General features: G+C 38.7%; 1 protein-coding gene across 4 annotated transcripts; it reads left to right on the plus strand.

Moving 5' to 3' along the window:
- Positions 1-5,232: 5,232 nt before the first annotated feature.
- Positions 5,233-8,426, plus strand: LOC122067610. Of its 4 annotated transcripts, none has more exons than XM_042631445.1 (3): positions 5,233-5,744; positions 5,840-6,098; positions 6,618-8,426. In XM_042631445.1, the coding sequence occupies exon 3, from the start codon at positions 6,739-6,741 to the stop codon at positions 8,008-8,010; it is 1,272 nt and encodes a 423-aa protein (XP_042487379.1). In that variant the 5' UTR covers positions 5,233-5,744; positions 5,840-6,098; positions 6,618-6,738; the 3' UTR covers positions 8,011-8,426. The 4 variants fall into 4 exon arrangements, with proteins under 4 accessions (XP_042487379.1, XP_042487381.1, XP_042487380.1 ...); XM_042631447.1 differs by having other exon boundaries at positions 5,840-5,941; positions 6,016-8,426; XM_042631446.1 differs by having other exon boundaries at positions 5,823-8,426.
- The last annotated feature ends 6,970 nt before the right edge of the window (positions 8,427-15,396 follow it).

Consider the following 15,396-nt stretch of genomic DNA (forward strand, 5'->3'; position numbering starts at 1 on the left):
GGTCCCATCAGTACTGCTACCATGTATTCTCTCTCTCTTTCTTGATGGACTAACTCACAAACCATCTTGCACCCTCTTACTCCCCTTCTGTGCTTTTGAGACTGCCACTTACAATTTGGTAATTATCTTTATTCAAATATTCCTCATATGATATGAGTTCCAATGTACAGATCAAGATGGATTCGGTTCCTCTCCTTAGTGTCTATCGTCTAGATCTTGCTCATAGTTATTTGGATGAGCGACATATGACAAAGCAATGATCCAATCATGATACATCATCAAATGAGTTGTAGAAACTGATTTGACCTGAAGGATGCATCACTAATCTTGTGTTGCTATAAAGGAATGGTTTATTATTTTTATTTATTCGTATGTAAAGAGGCATTTTACAGGGTTGATCTAAACTTGTTTGCATTGATCAATACAGATTACAATATGATATTAATAAATCTTTTAAGTACAAATCATAATGATATAGTCCTCATTGTGTACACAAACCATTGTTTTGCAAAGTTTTTCCAAACAATTTGGATCTAAGATGTTAAGAAATTACCCAACCCAAACTATAGTTGAATCAGTGATAATCGGAGTTCAGATCCAACTATGCAATTCAAATGAAATGGCCACCACAGCCATTAACCTAATTAGTAATATAAAAATAACTAGATGCATAAATTATAGGGTAATTTACAGCGCCACCCCTTGGATAATGCCACAATTATAAGACCACTCCATCTGTTTCACCAAATTAGACTCAGACCCCCTATCGTCAGTCACTGTTAAGGAATATTACCTTATATGCTGATATCAACAACTATATTTTATTTTAAATACCAAAATACCCTTATTAAATATAAAGTACCAAAAATACCCTTTAATAAGTTACCAATTCCCATTTCAAGACCTAATTTACTTTTGTCCCAAATGGATAGATCACCGGTGATCGTTCAGAGCAGTGGCATCGACGATGGACAGCGACAAGTAGTGACCAGGTGGAACCCCTCTGACCTTCGATTGTGTATTTCTTCTCTCTTTAGTTCATCAGATTCTAGCTCAACGTTGCTCTAGTGCCTAATAAGGATCGTAAGCAATTTTTTTGATTTCCCCTCGGAGATAGCTAGGAACGGAATTATTTCTCATTCCGGCTTGAATCCCATATTCTGCTTTCAGAAAGGAAGAACTAAAAAGCAGTTTTCAGCCAACTTATATGCGTTTATTCTCTACAGGCGGCAATCTGTTTTCAGCCAATCGTTGTAATCGCCTCTGTTTTGGGTGAAACATATCTGAGATCTTAGAGATTTGGAAGTATCGATTTAAGTTAGTAAATCTGATGAAGCCAGTAAATCTGATTTTTGTTTTGTCTTTAGAAAGAATGTATCAAAAAATTCACAACTCAACTGGACATCAAAGTTCAGAATTAACGGGCCATGGGAACATCTTCATTGCTTCCATAGTTTCCTGTCTAAGATGTGTTTCCTTTGTGGTCTACAGTTGTATGTTTTCTTTTTATCATAAAGAAAGTAGAGTCCAGTGATAGAAATCATCTTCTGAGTCCATCACTGTCTTAATTTTTTCCTTTTTTTTCATTTCTTCTCTCTCTCTCTCTCTCTCTCTCTCTCTCTCTCTCTCTCTCTCTCTCTCTCCGTGTTCTTTCTTCCTTACCTACTATTGGTCGATTATTGTTGGGTTCTCTGAAGTTCTACTGTTAATTCCTCTCCCTTGCCTCCCTCGCCTCCCTCCCCTAGCCTCCCTCCTCTTTTCCAGCCCTTACCATATTGTTGGGTGTCAAGAGAATGAAAGATAAATTCAATTATTTGCTATTCCATTGTCTCGACTCTGTTTACACCACTTGCTTAAGCCTGAGAGTGGATTTTGTACTAAGAAGTTGACCCTACCTGCCTCTGTATGGTTAAGAGTGTGATATTTCATAATTCCTATCATGAATGATTGCCCAATTTATGCTTCATAGATTTGGTGAGATCAATGGGACTTGGGAGAATATACACATTACTGCGTAGAAAGATTTTACAGGCAGATATCAGCCAATGGAGTTGGAACCATCAAGGGCTTGCTGATATAAGCCAATGAGATTCACCTAGTGATAGAGAAGAAAAAAAAAATTAAAACGAACCTTCTCGCCGGCAACCTAAGATGGCAGCGATAGGAGGCGCACTTCTCATCGTAGACGAAAGGAGAAGTATTTGTCAACGGCAGAACCAGTAGTACTTGGCTAGAACTCATCTGAAACCTTGGTCGTAGGTATGGAGAACAGGAGAGAAAGAGATAAAGGAGAATGAAATGGTAAAGTGGTAAAGAGGGGTATTTTTGGGATAAGGAAAATGGGTAACTTATCAGTGTTTTACTCATAAGGATAAAAGCGTCATTTCATAGCATTCCTTAATAGTGACTGACGGTAGGGGTTCTGAGTCTAATTTGATGAAACAGAGGGGGTGGTCTTATAATTGTGGCATTCTTCAGGGGGTGGCGCTGTAAATTACCCTAAATTATATCAATGGTATTTTCTGCCATGCTGCATACAGTCTGCACCATCTTACAAGAAGAAACCCCACCCCTATGGCCAATGCCCTGGCCCCTCAACTCCTCTTATTGGCTCCCACACTAGCGCAAGGCACGCACAATCAGACAAAAGTTTTGTTCCCAAAAATTGATTACCCAAAACCCTAACTCCTCTTATTGGCCCCCACACTAGTGCAAGGCACGCACAATTGGACAACAATCTTTTTCCCAAAAATTGATTACCCAAAACCCTTGTTTTTGGGGGGTTGGGGGATGGGTCAGTGAGAGGGGGAGGTGGAGGTGGAGGTGGGGGTGTGGGTGTGGGTGCATGGTTCTAAATATCGGTATCGGATCATTCATATCGGGCAATCGATACCAATTTTGCATGTTCTCGATCTTGATACCTGGTCGATACCATATTTGATGCAACAATATGGACCAGAAGTAAAAATGTCAAAAAAACCTTCTTTCTTGGTATATTAGGGGTATTTCTGTGTGATAGGGACGATCCTATACCAATCATTAATTTTTGGGATGGCTAATAATCGATTTCATACTGTGCACTAAACCACGTGTGGGTAGGGGAGGGTTCTCCCAGCAAGGAGCATTGGAGTATGACTATTAATATCGATCCCAGACAATTTACATGTAATTTATTTATTTATTTATTTTTATTATTATTATTATTATTATTATTATTATTATTATTATTATTATTTTTAACTATAACCAAAGGGAATTAGATGCAAATTAAAGTGAAATTTAATAACCGGACTTTCCTTCACTTCAATTCCATTGCAACCAAACAAAACCAAGACTAGCACTTTAAACATTTCCATCATGCTTAATGGTTGGATTATGTGAATCAGCACAAACTCCTAATTGAACATGGAAAGAGATTAGCTAGACAAGATGTATGCATGAATACCAACCAATCAAGTTAACCAAAAGAAAAACATACCAACAAAATGATTTAGGTTGAACATTAATGGCGTATTTGGAAGATAACTGGCAGAGCTTTCTATCTTTAGTTGGGCCACCTTGGAAAAAAAATGAAAAGTCTTAAGGAATTATTCAATATAAATGTACTTTCACAAATATAATTAGGTATCAATAATTTTTAACATAAATTGATAAACGGTTTCAATTTGGTTTTTACACCCTTATTTTTTTGTCTCCAGAGCATGGTTTTAGAGCACGGTATCAGAATGTGCATCGATCATCCCCAAACCATTATGGTATCAAAATGTATCGATATTGGATCACCTATATCGACCAAGTATCAGGATTAGACACTTGCCAAATTGCTATAGATCGTCCGATACGAATAACCTAGTACAGGTAATTTGACACCAATGCTTAGAACCATGCTCCAAAATAAAGGATAAATTTATCAAAATACCTTTATACTTTGTCGTCAAGCAAAGTAAAAAAAAAAAAAAAGACCAAATTAAGCCACCAATACTTGGTCCCGTAGCCAAGAAACTGAATTTTACCTAATTACCCTTCTTACTTTGTCCATGAGACTAGTATGTAATCATCAATTAGAGCTGTAAGCCAATCCCTATAATACCCCTCCCTTCTCCATTTATCCTATAAAAGAACCCTCCCTCCCCTACCGGTCTCTCTGACCTAATCCTCTGTCCTCTTCAACTCCAAATGGTAGAGTCTTGTTTGCTTTAACCATTGGATAGGGAGCATTTGGGTTTCTGTTTGACAATTTCTGCACAACCCGTGATATGACACCACCAACCAAAGAAGGAAGATTTAACCATATGTTTTCTCTCATTATCGCAGATGACATTAATGTGAGACTGTGAAAGCTTGACACAGAAAAAAAGAGACAGTGAGGCGGCCAAGAATATTACCCAAATTGGGTAAATGATAAGGGGAGCTAGCTGGCCAAAACCTTGTGAGTTTAGGAGAGAGCGGGTGAGTTTATTTTTTTCTCTTTTTTACTTTTTTTTTTAAATAAACCCATTTCACATTACACCTTCAATTCTTGGAACTTTAATTCTGGAATCTGGAGTTATGCTGTGGGGTTAGGGTTTGGACTTCATAGACCAGTACAGTCTCTCTCTCTCTCTCTCTCAAAGGAGGCACCCAGATCCTCTCTAGCATAGGATGGATGCTATGAGTATCCTATGGCTTGGTGCCCCTTGAAGTGCATGTTCGGATACTCCCAGCCATAGAATGTTCATTGCATCCCATCCTTTGTTAGGGAGGATCAGGATCAGGATCCATAAAGGAGTCTGAGAGAAAATCATTTTAAAGTATAAAATTTTATTATTGAATAATTATCCATGTAGTGATCGAATGGTATCTTTTCTGAAAATTAGAAAATAAATTCCAATTAATTACTTTCACAGTTGTATTGAAAAATATTTTACATAAATTATCATTTAAATGAAAATTTTAATAATAAATCAAATGGTAAACATCAGCATACTTTTATGAAGAAAAAAAAATACATAATTAATCTTCATACAAGCTTTTTTTTCTTTTTATTGAGTTAATCTTCGTACAAGCTGGTTAAAGAATTGTGGCCAGTCTGATTTTTGGGAACCTAAAACCAGACCAATGTTACCAAAAAGAATTCTATTCCCAATCTATTCCTGCAAAACATAAATCAAATCCCCATAATACGCCTCCCCCTCCTCCATTTCTTCCTATAAAGGACCCACCTCCCTCCCACCTCTTGTACAAGAGAACTGTCTCTCTTCTCTACCCTCCCCAAAGCCATAATAGCAGCTCTCTACGCTCCCCTGCTGCCCAAGATCTTCCCCACCCCCTTTGTGCACATCTTCACACCCTAATCATAACCAAGAACACACTCCACCCACTTTCTTCATACATCACTCACACACCCTCACAACGCGTGATCGTCTCTGGGGTCAGCATCCAACTGTCAACATCTTTGATGAGAAAAAAAAGAGTGGTCTCTCTATCTTTCTATGGTTTTTGTATGAAACTATGAAATGAGTGTTTATGATCAATAATGGTGCACAGGTAATCCCAAGGAACTTTGCCAGATCAAATGGTCTTATAGGAGAAAGCTTTGAAATGATCCTTAAAGATCAAGAAAGTGGTCGGTCTTGGCCTGTCCAATTAAGACATAAAAAGGATGGCCGGGTGTACTTCAAAGGTGGTTTGCGTGATTTTGCAGTTGCGAATCACCTGAAGAAAGACCAACTTTGCATTTCCAGGCTCATTTGCTCCGGCAACAAGTGAGTAATAAATCCTTAATTTTTTACTTGGATTTTCTTAGAAAGGGGTTTCCTTGGACTCATCTGGTTATTGATCAGCTTCTTTGTGATTCCAGAAATGATGGGAAAATGGTACTTCATGTCACAGTGGACGACAATGCTTATGGGGGAAAACCTTCCTTCATGACTTCCTTGGAATGGGTGGACTCGGCAATTCGGTGAGGCCATACAAATTATATGCATCTAGTTATTTTATATTTCTAGACATCACCGTTTTAAGAATGGCAATTAGGTGATTCTCCCTTGGAGAACGTTAGAGGAAGAGAAGAAGAAGAAGAAGTGCAGATCTGAGCAGATCCGAGCAGATCCGAGCAGGTCCGAGCAGGTCCGAGCAGATCCGAGCAGATCTGAAGTTCTCACGGCGTCCGAAGGGGAAACTGGATCTGTGAATCTCCTTCACTAGCCTGGGAACGAGCTGAAGAAGAAATGCGACCACCTCTTTAAGTATAAGCCACCACCGAAGTCAAGGCTTCTTCTGAAGTTTATGAGTTGTCATCGTCTGACGGAAAGATAGAGGGGATCTGAATTATCCACTGTTTTGGAGCAGCCATGATCGAAAATATATGAGAAGAAGAGATCGAGTAGTTCTTTCCGGGTGTGATCTACAACTGACTGAGATCTCGCTTTGCTTTGGAGCTTCTTCTGAGCTTCCGATCTACTGATAATGAACATCTAGATACAACATTCGATCTTCACTGCGGATTTGTCGGCGCCAAGGAAAGGAGAGAAAGGTAAGTTGCAGGTTCGGTTGTTCCAGCAGCAAGGAAAGAAGAAGAGAAGAAGAGAAGAAGAAGAAGAAGAAGAAGAAGTGCAGATCTGAGCAGATCCGAGCAGATCTGAAGTTCTCACGGCGTCTGAAGGGTGAGGGAGATTTCTCAGTTTCGTTTTGATTTCGAGAGGGGGAGATCTGTTGAATAACCAAGGAAGGGGACTGAAACAGAAATCTGGGGAGACGATGGCGTTTTTGAATGTGGTAGATGATGGTAGAGATATGGATCATGACCCAGGGGGAGGAAGACCGCCGGATAGGGGCAGGCAACTACGCCTTACTGATTTCTGGAAAATTAAATTAAAGGATGCATCAGAAGCGGTTAGAGAAGAATCTGAGTTTCAAGCCAAAGAAGATCTGAGTACTAAGGTGGATGACAGCAGAAATCAGAAAGATAGAGGGGATGGTGCGAAGAAAACTTTTTCTACTGTTGTGGGTAAGGCTTTACCGGACGTGGAGCAGTTGCCGGATCCAATACATGCTGGGGCGCACACTAAGATTATCATCCCGCAGGAGGCATATGAGGAGAGGCTGGAAAAATTCAAGTTTGCTTTGATAGGTCGGGCAAACTTCAAATTTATGTCACTGAATGATATTCGTAAAGCTGCAGGAGAGGGGTGGAATTTGAAGGGGAGAATTTCTTTGTCTCCTATGGGGAAAGGATTCATTTTATTTCAGTTTGAGTTGGAAGGAGATATGTCTGCCATTTGGAGAAGGAACCTAATCAAGGTTAGAGGACAATTTATTCGATTCCAACATTGGAAACCAGATTTTGATGTGCATGCGGTGAACAACCCAACCAAACTGGTGTGGATCAGATTTCCAGGCCTTCCCCTGGAATACTGGCATGAGAAGATCTTGTTGACAATGGCTAAAGTGGCAGGTAGACCTGTGGCCCTGGACAGACGCACCAGATCGGCGGCAATGGGGAATTTCGCGCGCGTTCAGGTAGAAGTGATAATTGGGGAGAAAAGGGTGGAAGAGATTCAGGTGGAAAGAAAGCAACCAAGAACGGGGGAGATTTTTTGGTTTAAACAGTTAATCGTATATGAAGATGGGTTAGCTAAATGTGGTTTTTGCAAAAAAATTGGGCATACTTTGTTCCAATGCAAAGAGAAGAAGGAGGTGGATGCTCGAGACACTGGGGCGGCAGCCATGGTGAATGAAGGTGGTGCAGGGCGGAGATCCAGCTCAGAGGGCGATGGTTTGGGTGAAGGATTTGTTTCCAATTTGGGTAGAAATCTTACCCATATGAGGCAGCCTCCTACCATATTAAGAACTCAGATTAGGGACAATAGTCCAACGTCTAAGGAAGGTGTGCAGGGGCAGGGAGATATTGAGATAATTATTCCCTTAGAGAAGTCTACCAATATGGGAACAAATCACAATCGTATGGGTGCAGTTAACAGTATGGAGGGTAATGGCAGTGGCAGATTTCTTGGCAAGAGATGCGGCTAAGAGTGGTATTTCAGGAGTTGATGTGATATTGCCTCCTCACATAGGGGATTTTCTTTCTAGAGATGCCGAGGGAAGACCAAATTATAGATTCCCTTAGAGTTTTTCCTTTTCTCCTGCTGATGGCAATGCCGAAGGTGGGAGGATGGGGAGGCTAGTGGTTCTTTTTATTGTTGGATTGGTTGTTGGGTTGTAATTGTTTTCTTCTTTTTTTTTTTTTTTTTTTTTTCTTCTTATGAAATAAAATTTTAGCGAAAAAAAAAAAATGGCAATTAGGTTGGATATTTGGATCTCAATTCCGATTATCACCTATTCAACTATGGACAAATGTCCACCACAGGAAGGTAAATTGATCATTGTATATGTTTGTTTTACTGGAGATTCCAAGCAATTGAGTAATATTTTGTTCTTCTTACCAACTTGCTCAAGAGTTTATGTATTAGCAAATGCCATGGGTCTAATATCTTCAATGCTTGTCCTCTATTTTCACTTATTTGAGTAGGCTCATAATAGGGAATACCCTAACCCTGGGAACCGGGGCCTAGCCATCCTTCGTTTGCGGTCGACGTTCCGGCAAAGTTTGTCCGTCGACAGCTGAATGTTTCTATCTGGTTCGATTCATGGTCGCATCTGCAAACGTTTTTGTTAGATCAAACACCAAGAAACACGAAAATAAAGAGACAATAGATCCGTACGACACAGAGATTTAACGAGGTTCACACACCAGGGTGGTGTGCTACGTCCTCGGGCGAAGAAGAAGATGAATCACTATGCAGAAGAGAGATTACACCCTACCAGCGGCGAGGAAAAACTCGCCCTGAAACCCTAGCTGCCTGAAAACCCTAGAATACAATGACTTTCTCAACAAGCAACAGTACATTACATATACTCCAAAATCGTGGATCGACCCATCGGGTCGCGGTTGATCCGGTCAAACCATACCACACCCCCGCACCCCCATACGAGATCAGTGATGGGCTCCGGGCTTGGGCCGATACTGCTTCCATCACAGATCTCAGAAAATTTTCCATTCGGGTCGCCACCAAAATATGTCAGATCGGGTCAATTTTCAAAACGGGTCAAAAATTCGAGACAAACTTAACAGTTTTCCGTGGGCCGACGCCCTCCAGTCCAGGCATTGATCTATATCACTTCAGAAGAAACAATGTAACAGTACTTACCTTCTCCTTGGTGAGTCGAAGTGGGTTCCGTCCTCCCTTCCCTTATCAAAAAAGTCAGGCTTTCATCACAGAGTCGTAAGACAAGCCGTACTGCTGCCCTACTCCCGCCCTACTCCCGCCCTACAGATGCATCCAGGCAAAGGATACAGTTTCAACGTTGCAAATCGCAAAGCCCAATTGCTCTGATAGATGTGGTGATGTCCGTGTTTCCTACCCCTTTGGCTTTGGATCTGAAGAGTGTTACGGAAGTTCTGAGTTTGATTCTTTTGAGCTAATCTGCAATAACAACTACAACCCTCCAAGATTATTCAGTGGGAAGCGTGAAAATTCTAAATATTTCATATCATCGACAATTAAGTTTACTTTAGCCTATAAATAACGATTGCTATAACAGGTTGGTCAACGAATTCAATGGCAGAGACTTTATACGCTAGACAACAGCATCGTGAATCTCTTCAACATGTCTGATACAGAGAACAAATTTACAACCCTGGATTGCGACACCGTGTCTAACATCACGGGTTTTAATGGCCAGGTCTTCCAGAGTGGGTGTGGCATGATTTGCAGGGACGTATCTTATATAGTCAATGGTTCCTGCACGGGCTTAGGATGTTGTCAGACCTCAATTCCAAAGGGCATCAATATATATCTATTGCGAGCTATGAAAATCATACCCACGTATTTGATTTCAATCCCCGTAGCTACACTGTCATCGTTCAAAGTAGCTGGTTCAACTTCTCACTCTCGGATCTCCTCAATTTCACAAGTATTAAGGGATCTGTCCCTGTCGTGTTCGACTGGGCAATAGATCTAAAGTTTCATAAAGAAGTTGTGAAAAACCAGACTACTTACGCATGCAAAAATAGTGTATGTGTCACTCCATGAAAACCTTCCCTAATTGGGCTCGATGGACTATAAATGGAAACCTACCCTGATTGAAGACTTTCCATCTAAAGAATGATTGTAATTCATACTCTCTTCTTTCCAGTTAGAGATTGTAATTGATTGTAATTGAGGACTATCCTTGTATAGCATTTGAGATTAGGGTTACCCTTTGATAATATTATTGTTTAATTTGTTCTTGTGGATGTGTGTTGGGGGCTGGATTTGATGAAGTGGTGGATGAATGTAAACTCGGTAATAATAACTGCTCTAAGAATGTGAAATGCAAAAACACTCTTACGAGTTATATGGCGACGGTTTTGAAAATGGGACTCGTTGTGTTTCTTATTGCAGGTAATTTTGTCTTTTTTATAATAATATAATAAATTTATTTATTTATTTATTTAGTTTTGGTAAGAATAACATAATAAATTTGTTTATTTAGTTTTGGTAAGAATTAATAGAATAATTTTCTTTACCTCGAAGGTCTTCTCGTTCCATCATCTGGATTATTTTCTTTATTTAGCATTCAGACCGAATGACTCTATCGATACTTCCATATATTATGGAAAATGTAGGAGACATCTCTATTTTTTTCCCTAGGTGATCTTTAGAATTGCCATTGCTTAGTTTTCAATTCGTCTCTGACCCTTAGTTTTCAATTCGCCTCTAACCATCAAATGAAATGTGAAATATACATATTAAAGAATGGATCAAACATATTTTGGAGAAGTCGATCCATCACTGATTTTGCCAATGCTAATGAGATCCCACCAAATATGGATGCATTATTATCAAATTCGACAAATTTCCATAACAGGACCATGAGATTAGGGATGCATCCATGAATTTTCTGAAGGGTGCATCAATATTAATAAGTTGTCACTACTGGGTTCACTATGAAATGTTGAAATTTACATTTTCAATTTTGAAACAAATGGATATAGAAACAAGAATGCGCTTGACTGGTCATTATTTTTAATATATGGGATTTTGTTATCCACACCTTCAGAGGTATCGATAACCTTGTAACCTCTTTTTTATATCCCTAAGCTATGGTCTCATTGTTTAAAGAATAGAATCTTATGAAGGATAAAATAATAATTTCACATAAATACTGAAAAATGTATTCATATGAAAACAAAAACTTAATCACAAGTAAATCCAGTGCCTAGCACAGCTTCTGTTTGAAAAGTAGCGCGTTACGAGTTTAGACGATCAACTCGTGTCACATGGGTATGTAAATTTGTATTTAGTGTATTCCTCTGTCCCACCCCTCTAACCTTCTAATGTGCATGAATAGTTCCATTTCAGTAGGAAATAACGATCATGGCAGTGGGTTGCTATGTTAGTCTCCCGGAGGATTAGTTGAGGTGTGTGTAAGTTGGCCCGGACACCTTGGTTAAAAAAAAAAAAAAACTCAATCTCAAGCAAATAGGCAGAACTGTAAAATCCATACTGCCTCTAATCAGTAGCCAAATAGGCTTCCATTAACCCCAACAAGGAAGGGCTTGGTGACGTGGGGTTTGTTCCTCTGCCTGAGACCCTATCTTCGTTTCAAAGGCATCTGTGTTGTGCCAGTGTGTTCCAAGCAAGGCTTTAAAACGAAACGGTCATGGGAATGGTCAAGACCGATATCATTTGGATAAGGATCAGATCATATCAACCAGATCTACTTCTGTTTTCTAAAAAAAATTAATTGTTATTATGATTTTACCTTGAATAATCTATGTAAAATGGGATCAAAAAAGGTCAGATCAAGGATCGATTAATTCCAAACTTTCCATCCAGCCAATATTGACCGTTCATTCCTGTGGGATTCACCAACTCCAATGATAATAGGCCTGCATATTCAAGCAGAAGAGTCTTAACATATCTATCATTTGACGACTAAATTAATGATGATATTTGAACATCAAATCCCATTTATAATATGGGAGAGAGAACACTACCTGATCATGTAGACCTTATGCTAATATGGAGGCCAATGGGAGTGTACATCTAGGCATCCAACAGGGAGCAGGGTGGTAATTTCGTCACCCCCTATGTGTCTGCATAGGAACGAATAATTGAGTAATATTCTGTTCTAAAAAATTGATAAAAATAAATAGAACCTATAATTATGATATGAGATAAAAAAAAAAATCATAAATGAGTCTTAAGGAAGCACAAATAGAAATAAGTACATTTTGAAAATAATGTCCTTTCGTTACATAATAAAATGGACCGCTGAGACCATGTTGAACTGGCATAATTTCATCATGACCTATTGAAAGTGTACAATAAAGGGGTGGAGATAATATGAGGAGAGGGGAGTCACATCTTGACCCTTTTATATATATATATATATAGAGAGAGAGAGAGAGAGAGAGAGAGAGAGAGAGAGAGAGAGAGAGAATGAATGGTACGTGTAATTGAAGCAATTACCAAGTGAAGTGTGAGAAAATTGATAATAGAAGGTCACAATCAAATTCTGCATTCCTAACCACAAGATGGTCTCAACTGTGACTGAAGAAACTCGATTAATACAGCACTTATATATATGGAGATGTTTACATCCCAATTACCACATATGAGAGCATTATTGAGATGCGAAAGCAACCGAAATATTAACAAAAACAGTAGAACACTATAAACACACCTCACCTAACATCTTTTGACATTTGACATCAGCAAAAGAGAGAGAGAGAGAGCGGGGGTGGTACTGGCATCTTCACATGCGATGTTGGTCCTCTATTGTGCTCATCTGAAAGGTGAAAAGGATGGTACCTGGAGACCTGTAACCCGTTCTTGTGCAATTCATACTTATGTTGAGGGTGGATAGCAAAGTTTTAACTCTTGGGACCGATATTGGGATTGGTCAAGGCAGATATTGATTTAATACTCATTTGGGTCAGCTTGAATCGGATTGTATCACACATTTTTATTGATCTAATACCCTTCTGCCTCTGAAAACAATAAAGACTAAAGAGCACTAAATACCCCGTGTGAGTGGCCTCAGGAAAGTAAAAGGAGTCAAAGTTAAAACCACATACATGCTTTTTGAGGTGAAGATCCCTTACCAACTTGACTATCCTTTGCAATTGGATCGAATCAGACATATTTACTGCGTGCTTTTTAATAAAATTCAGTTTTTATTATGTTTTTACCTTCGAATCTTACCCTTGTATTGGGATTGGATCAGTCGGGACTGCCCAAGTTTTAGAACCATGTGGATAGTCCATTAAATAAATACCAATTTGAGTTCCTTTTCATTCACCGGGTGGAGGAGCATCTATTTCTCTTGATGTAAACAAAATCCGAGACCGATCGTCAGAGAAATATAGATAATGAAATCAATTCAATTGGCTTAAATTAAAAGCTTTTTTTTTTTTTTTTTTTTTTTTTTGGATAGTCTTAAACCAAAATATTAATCACAATCAGGTGGACCCTCTCATACACTCATACCATAATCACACACTCACACTATTCTAATCCAAATACAAATTAAACTTTGGGAAATAACAATCCATATTTCGAACTTAATTTTTACTCAGACACAATTCTTATTCACCTTAGTGAGTGAAAATTGTTAAAATGGATAGTCACTGGTCTATGCTTCTTTACTGCATCTCAAATTTGAGGGTTACTTTAACCAACAAAAAACTTGAGGTTTGCCTGAAAGAAAATAAATACTGAACGATTCATGAAGATTGATAAACATGCACAACAAATACTACAAAAACAAGTTTTAGGCATACCTGAATCCATGGCTGAAGAATAAGAACTCCTCAATGTCTTCTTGTATGCTCCTCGTACAACACGATTAATGTTGGTCTGGTCTACCCTCTTTCCCTTTTGCTTTTGGTCGTTAGCCTCACTTAATGGGTCAGTGATAACTATATATAGGGATGAGAGTAGGGACCAACCCTGCAATAAAATTAGGGTTTCCTCCCCATTAAGGAAATAATACATTAGGTCCACACATAGTAATAAATATTTCATACCATTAAGGTGTGCTAATAGAATCCAATATCTCTATAGAGATCACTTACCAATAATGTTGGATTCTTTCTGCTTACTCCATCTTTAGTCAACACCACTAAATCGGTTTTGGAAATAAATCTTTGACTATGCTAGCCCACCTAATAAGAAATCTTACAATCTCCCACTTGGGCAGCATATGTCACAAGTTTTAGATTTTTAAAATTTATTTAAAACGACTCTCCGATTTAGATAAACTGAATGTGGCCACAAACAAAACAGTGTCGAATGGAGTGCACCTTAAACCAAATGCCTTGGTCCGAATGAGAATTACAAACACCCAACCATATTGATCATCACATCTAAAGCAATATGAGACCACACACGTCAAAGTGCTCATAACATCACCGACTTGGGCTGAACAGTATGAAAGTGTGGTATGGAAATAACATGCAATAATGATCATCATGTTTATTTCCAAATTGGTCCTGGCTCGAAAACCAAATGAGCCCTATGAGACAGATACCGAAGGTCTCATTAACTATAAGCTTCTCCCAAATGCTCAAGCTTCAATCAAAGAAGCTCATTGGGACTGGGTCCGGATGTCCCACAATACTAGCACTAGACCTCAATCAAATGAGGCTTTGCTAGCGACTGGATGTGTGTGTATTGACTGGAACCTCAGATACCGAATGAGGTAAATACACCACATATAGCCTCAAATTTCTGTAGGAGGCAAATAAATAAGTGTATACACATAAACAAATGCCCATAATAAATACATGTATATTCTCGAGAACAATAATGATGTTTCATAAATATAATAATGCTGAACTCAAATGCAACTGGATATATGAGCAAAACTCCCACTAATAAAATACATCAAAAGAACTAACAAGTCCCATATTAGTGATATGCTCTTGAAAGACTTTTGGAGTCAAGCCCTTAGTAAGAGGATCTGTAATTATGTTTTTTATAACAATCTATTCCATTGTAATCTATGACTCTTGAACTTTCTCTCTGACAAAAAATTACTTAATGTCAATTTATTTAGAGTCTGAAGTACCTTTACGGTTATGAGAGAAACAAACCGCAGTGGAGTTGTCACAGAACATCCTCAATGGTTTAGATATAGAGTCAACAATCTGTAGTAATGTAGTTCTACAGAAATTTATGATTCATGAGCTTACTCCCACTGATCTTTAGATAGACCTATTCGATTCCTCCCATTTTTTATAAAGAACTTTAGCTTGAACATAATTAACAACCACTGGCTTAGGAGGCTCATCAATTCAAGATTAAAATCTATTATCATAATAGCCAGAGAAATATTAAATGATTAGTTCCATTCTTTAAAATTGAA

Source organism: Macadamia integrifolia, unplaced genomic scaffold, assembly GCF_013358625.1.
Source record: "Macadamia integrifolia cultivar HAES 741 unplaced genomic scaffold, SCU_Mint_v3 scaffold3003, whole genome shotgun sequence".
NCBI classification, from domain to species: domain Eukaryota; kingdom Viridiplantae; phylum Streptophyta; class Magnoliopsida; order Proteales; family Proteaceae; genus Macadamia; species Macadamia integrifolia.

What these genes read in the sequence shown, in the direction of transcription:
- LOC122067610 (XM_042631446.1), top strand. Translation starts at nt 6,739, where the DNA reads ATGGCGTTTTTGAATGTGGTAGATGATGGTAGAGATATGGATCATGAC.